Source organism: Haliaeetus leucocephalus, unplaced genomic scaffold (assembly GCF_000737465.1).
Source record: "Haliaeetus leucocephalus isolate CR32 unplaced genomic scaffold, Haliaeetus_leucocephalus-4.0 Scaffold162, whole genome shotgun sequence".
Classification (NCBI taxonomy): Eukaryota; Metazoa; Chordata; class Aves; order Accipitriformes; family Accipitridae; genus Haliaeetus; species Haliaeetus leucocephalus.
The window spans coordinates 10,742,560-10,747,329 of NW_010972598.1; the positions used below are offsets into that span (position 1 = coordinate 10,742,560).

Sequence of the window (4,770 nt, forward strand, 5' to 3'; positions counted from 1 at the left end):
GGCGCATGGCGGCGCTTCCGCTGGGGGCGGCGCGGCGGCACCATGAACTACATGCCCGGCACGGCCAGCCTCATCCAGGACATCGACAGTGAGTGCTCCGCGGCGCCGGGCCTCTCCGGCAGCGGGCCGGCTGGGGACCCCCTTCCCCGAGGGTACCGTCTCCCGTGGGAGGGGGGGTTGGACTCCCTTCTTTTCCCCACGGACCTGCTTCCCCCCACGCCGTGGGCGCCGGTCCCGCGTGGGGCTGCAGCCGAAGGCGTCCTCTCTCCCCTTGGCGCTGCTGGGACAGTTACCCGCACGTTACTGGCTTCCCCACGCTGTATTGGGAGGGGGGGGGGCACGACACGACACGGGGGGTGCTGATGCCCACGCGTGGCCGTGGCTGACCCTCCCGCTCTCCCCTCTACCGCAGAGAAGCACCTGGTCCTGCTACGGGACGGCCGGACGCTCATCGGGTACCTGCGCAGCATCGACCAGTTCGGTATGTCTGTGCTGGGGGCGGGGGGCTGCTGGGGGGTGCCGAAGGTTTAGGCCGGGCTTTGGATGCGCTCCGGTGCCAGCCGTGTGCAGGGGCTGGCGAGGAAGAGGAGGAGAGCCCCGCCGTGCCCGTTGGCATGAGCTGGGCGATGCTCCCTTGCCCACCGGGGCCATGCCGACCGGAGCAGCTCCCTTCCCGAACAGTGACTTAACGGTAAAGGGGGAGTTTGGATTCGGTGAGAGAGTTTCTTCGTTTTGTGGTCCCCGCTTCGTGCAGCGGCCGCGCTGCCTGCAGTAACAACCCCGCCACGTGCCCGTGCAGGAGCGCGCGTTTCCTTGGCTAAAAACAACACGAGCGTTACAAGAAATCAGTGTAGTAGCGCGCAGAGCGACGTGATTACAGGTCGTGTTTTCAGAGCGTGTTTGTGTTGTGGATTAAACACCCGCCTGCGTGTACCCCCCGGACTTGGTGCTTCACGGAGACTTTCCCAGAACTGGGTGCTTCCCCCCGGCTTCTGATTGTGTCCAGCATTGATGCCTTGGCATCCCTTTTTGGGCAGAAACAGCCTGACACACATGCGGGTGATATTTGTGCTCACAAGCAAGTGTCTTGGTCCTTGCCCAGAACCTCCAGCACCAACAACCCTTGTTTTCTCCGCTGTTTTCGGCACGTGGTGCTCGCGTGGGCTCAGGCCCTGGTGGTCTGAGCTCGCTGCCCTGCCTGTGCAGGCTGCCGGAGCTGGGGGGCAGAGGCTGCCTTGTGGCACGGGAGCTGCCCCGCTGCTCCCAAGGTGCTGCGTCCGTCGCTGCAGCTGCCGCGTTTCAGCCAGAGAGAGGGGTCGGTGCCTTTGGTGATCTGGCTCAGAGGACCTGCTGAGAGGTATGAAAATGCCGGTGCCATCGCTGCTCTGGGTTTTCTGCCTGGCTGGGATGAGATGTTCTTCATAGCTAGAAAACACAGCAAAATATGGATTATTTTCTCTCTCTCTCGACTGCTGCAGCAAACTTGGTGTTGCACCAGACTGTGGAGCGCATCCACGTGGGCAAGAAGTATGGGGACATCCCTCGAGGCATCTTTGTTGTGAGAGGCGAGAATGTTGTTCTGCTGGGGGAAATAGTAAGTAAGCGGCTCCTTCTGCCTGCTGCCAGCCCGGGGCAGCGGCTCTGCTGCGGTCTGGGACTGAGCTGGTGTGTTTGTGGTGATGCGACTCCAAGCAGTAGTGCCGAGGCGGACACCGGAGCTGGGTGTCCATCTGTCTGTCTGCTGTGAAATACAGTCACTGTCCCATTGCAGAGGCTGAAATTTGAGGCCCCTCCCGGGGCTGGTTCAAGCTGAACCATCCTGAAAAATGTCCCTGTGTATCCGAGGGCAGGGACAAAAGGTGTTGTCCCGCAGCTGCAGCTCCTCTGGGATGATGTGAGGGGTAAAGAGCAACACATGGGCTGGCGAGCGGAGGGAGATGTGGGGAAGCCCTGGCCTGTGTGTGGCATTGCTGGAGGGTGTCATTAGTGGCTGCCTTTGGGGCTGTCACCTCCCTGCTGGCTTGGCACCAGGGGACACCGTCTGGGATGAGCTTGGGAAGAGTTGAGTGCCGTCTCACTTGCTGTTTGCTTCAGCCCTTTGGGCTGAGCTCAGCCCGGCTGCTCCCCGGGAGCCCCCTGCCACGGACAGCTGTCCCGGGTGTCCCTGGTTGTCCCGAGGGTCCCTGCCCATATCCCCGCTCGTCGGGCTGCCTCCAGCACCTCTGTTCTGCATCGCCTCTGCCTTTTGATGGGACTCGTGGAAGATGTGTGGGCACAGGCTCACCGCAGCCAGGGGCCTCCAGGGCTGGCCTGGAGGAGACTGTCCTGCACGCACAAATCTGTGACCGTGACCCAGGGAGAACCGAGTGTTTACAGGACCAAATCCCTGGGTTGCCTTTGAGCTAGTAAGCCCAGAGCTTGGGAGGCAGACCCTGCCATGGCTCGGCTGCTCGCCTTGGGAACCGTCCCGCTCCAACAACTTTGGCAAGAGCAATGGAGCACATTGTCTGTGTGCAGCGATGCCTGCTCCCCCCCACCAGGAGCACGGAGCCTGGCCAGGCGCTTGTAGGAAGTGCTCGGACATCACTGAAGCCCTAGCACATGAGAGGGGTGTATGTCAGTGCCCCAGCAGAGACGCGAGTGCAGATCCACCCCAGACCTCTGCCATCCCCACTGGTTTTTGGCCCCTCCAGACCAGCCCTGCCCTGGCTGGTGAGATGCTCTCGGCAGAGGCGACGTCGGCCCAGCCCCAGGCTGCGCTGTGGGCAGAGCAGCGCCTGGAGCATCCCATGAGCAGAGCTGTGTGTCTCGGCCGTGGCGGCTCCTTTACGGTGCTAAACGGGCTGTTTCTCTTGCAGGACCTGGAAAAGGAGAGCGACACACCACTGCAGCAGGTCTCTATTGAGGAGATCCTGGAGGAGCAGCGGGTGGAGCAGCAGGCCAAGCAGGAGTCAGAGAAGCTGAAGGTGCAGGCGCTGAAGGAGCGGGGCCTCTCCGTCCCACGGGCAGATACCTTGGACGAGTACTAGATGTGCTGCCCCTCGGACCTTTCCTCTGTGGCAGAGCGAGGGGTGCTCTGTGATCTGCTCACGCATGGGCGGATTTCTTTGGAGAGGTGGTTTTTATTTTCAGATTGTGTTTTCTGTGGCGCAGATAACTAAAAAAATATCATGCCTTCGGTTTCTCCTTGCGGAGAAGGAGGTGAGAAGGCATTTGGCTGCCCTCTGAGGTGGCCAGGTGTGCTGGGGAGCGCGAGCGTTTGCGTTCAGGAGGCAAATGGCTTGGTCCTTTGGGTTTGTTTGATTTTTCCTCCTCACGTGACTCTGGGTGAGAGTTTTCCTTGACATGTAAATAAATCCTTGATCTCAACAATGATGGTTTTGCCTGTCTTCGGGACCTGATGCTTTCTCCTCTCTTGGGACGACCACCCTCGTGCCAGCTCTTGTCCCAGCTGGGTGCTGTGCAGGGGGGAAACGGGACCCTTGGTCGTGCCATGGGGTGGGCTCGCTCTGAGGAAAAGCTAAGGATATGGTGAGATCCCTCCCTTCGGGATGGGGAGCAGGACCTGGGTACCCCCTGTACCCCAACAAGGGCTGCTGGCTGCCCCTGCCCAGCTCCCCCCAGCCAGGCTGTGGCTGCTCCCCTGCAGCTGAGCCCACTAATTAATTACCTACTGATGAAGAGCTGCTGCACCTGGGGCATGGGCAGCCCCTCTGCCTCGGCAGCATCTCCTCACCTCAGTGCTCTGGAGGAGCTGGCGCGGCTGGAGCAGGTAGGAGAGTCCTTCGTGTCAAGCTTGTCCTGATGCTGTTTGGGGCGTCTGGTGACGGCAGCGGGTGGGAGGCTTCTTGTGCCGTGGTGGTGGTAGTTAGCGGCAGTGGTTGGGTTTGGGTTGGCTTTGGGCAGCTGCCAGGCCGTGGGAGCCTCCTGTGTGCAGGAAGGGAAGAGCAAACCTCGGCGGCAAGCGGAGCGGGCTTTCCCTGCAAAACCTCTTTCGGTTCATTTCCCTGCAAAGTGAAACACTCTTCTGGGGAAGTGCCTGTGCTGGGGCAGGGGGGGTCCCCATGAGTGGGTTTTCTCTTCCAAAGTGGCTCATTTCTTTGCGGGACGAGCCCTGCTCTGCTCGCTGATGTGTGCACCGACTACGAACAGGTCTGACTGCAGCCCTCCTGCAAAGCAAAGCGCCAACACAGACAGGGCTGGCCCCCCCTTGCTGGCTGGGCAGCCCAGAAACTCGTTTCCCTGCACCCTGCGGTGTGGGCTTCTTGCTTTTGGGGAGAAAATGCATCTTCCCTGTTGTGTTTACTTGTGTAGGCTCGAGTGGGATATTGTGAGTTTGGTGGTAGAAAAGGTGTAAACAAGGAAATGCAATTTCTTGCCTTAAAAAAAAAAAAAGGCTTTATGGAGATGGTGGGGGCTCCTGCAGCTGGAAAATCTCTGCCGGGAGGAAACAGCTTTTTTGGTTTCGTTGTTCTGCTGCCCCGTGGTGTGGGTGGGACGGGGCTCCCCTCCCTGTCGGTCTGGGGTCTCGTTTCTGGGGGCTGCAGGGTGCTGGGTGGGAGGAGGAGGAGGAGGAAGGCTGCTCTGCTGCAGCCTGCTGCTGGGGGTCCAGGGCTCAGTGCCGCCACCCCCACGGCGGGGAGGGGGGAGCCCCAAAGTGGGGTGGGCGCTCCCGTGCGGCGGGGCGCGGCGCTGCCCCTTACATAAGCCCGTGACGCCAGGGGGCGGCCCGTGACGTCACGGCGGTGACGCACCCCCGGAGGCGGCCGG

At 61.2% G+C, this 4,770-nt stretch overlaps 2 protein-coding genes across 2 annotated transcripts in view; both read left to right on the plus strand.

Annotated features, from left to right (window-relative positions):
- Positions 1-6: 6 nt before the first annotated feature.
- Positions 7-3,339, plus strand: LSM1 (LSM1, U6 small nuclear RNA associated). Its single transcript, XM_010562760.1, has 4 exons — positions 7-88; positions 413-481; positions 1,479-1,594; positions 2,859-3,339. Exons 1-4 carry the CDS (start codon positions 43-45, stop codon positions 3,027-3,029), a joined length of 402 nt encoding a protein of 133 aa, XP_010561062.1. The 5' UTR covers positions 7-42; the 3' UTR covers positions 3,030-3,339.
- Positions 3,043-4,770, plus strand: part of LOC104828964 (G protein-coupled receptor kinase 5-like) — a 10,646-nt gene continuing 8,918 nt past the window's right edge. Inside the window, exon 1 of the mRNA XM_010562973.1 lies at positions 3,043-3,115. Within this exon, the coding sequence (XP_010561275.1) occupies positions 3,094-3,115 (22 nt within the window). The 5' untranslated portion in view covers positions 3,043-3,093. The remainder of the gene's footprint in view (positions 3,116-4,770) is intronic.

What these genes read in the sequence shown, in the direction of transcription:
- LSM1 (XM_010562760.1), top strand. Translation starts at nt 43, where the DNA reads ATGAACTACATGCCCGGCACGGCCAGCCTCATCCAGGACATCGACA. An exon ending in CCTCATCCAGGACATCGACA is followed by an intron (nt 89 to 412) that starts GTGAGTGCTCCG and finishes CCTCTACCGCAG; the next exon opens with AGAAGCACCTGGTCCTGCTA. An exon ending in TTGTTCTGCTGGGGGAAATA is followed by an intron (nt 1,595 to 2,858) that starts GTAAGTAAGCGG and finishes TTTCTCTTGCAG; the next exon opens with GACCTGGAAAAGGAGAGCGA.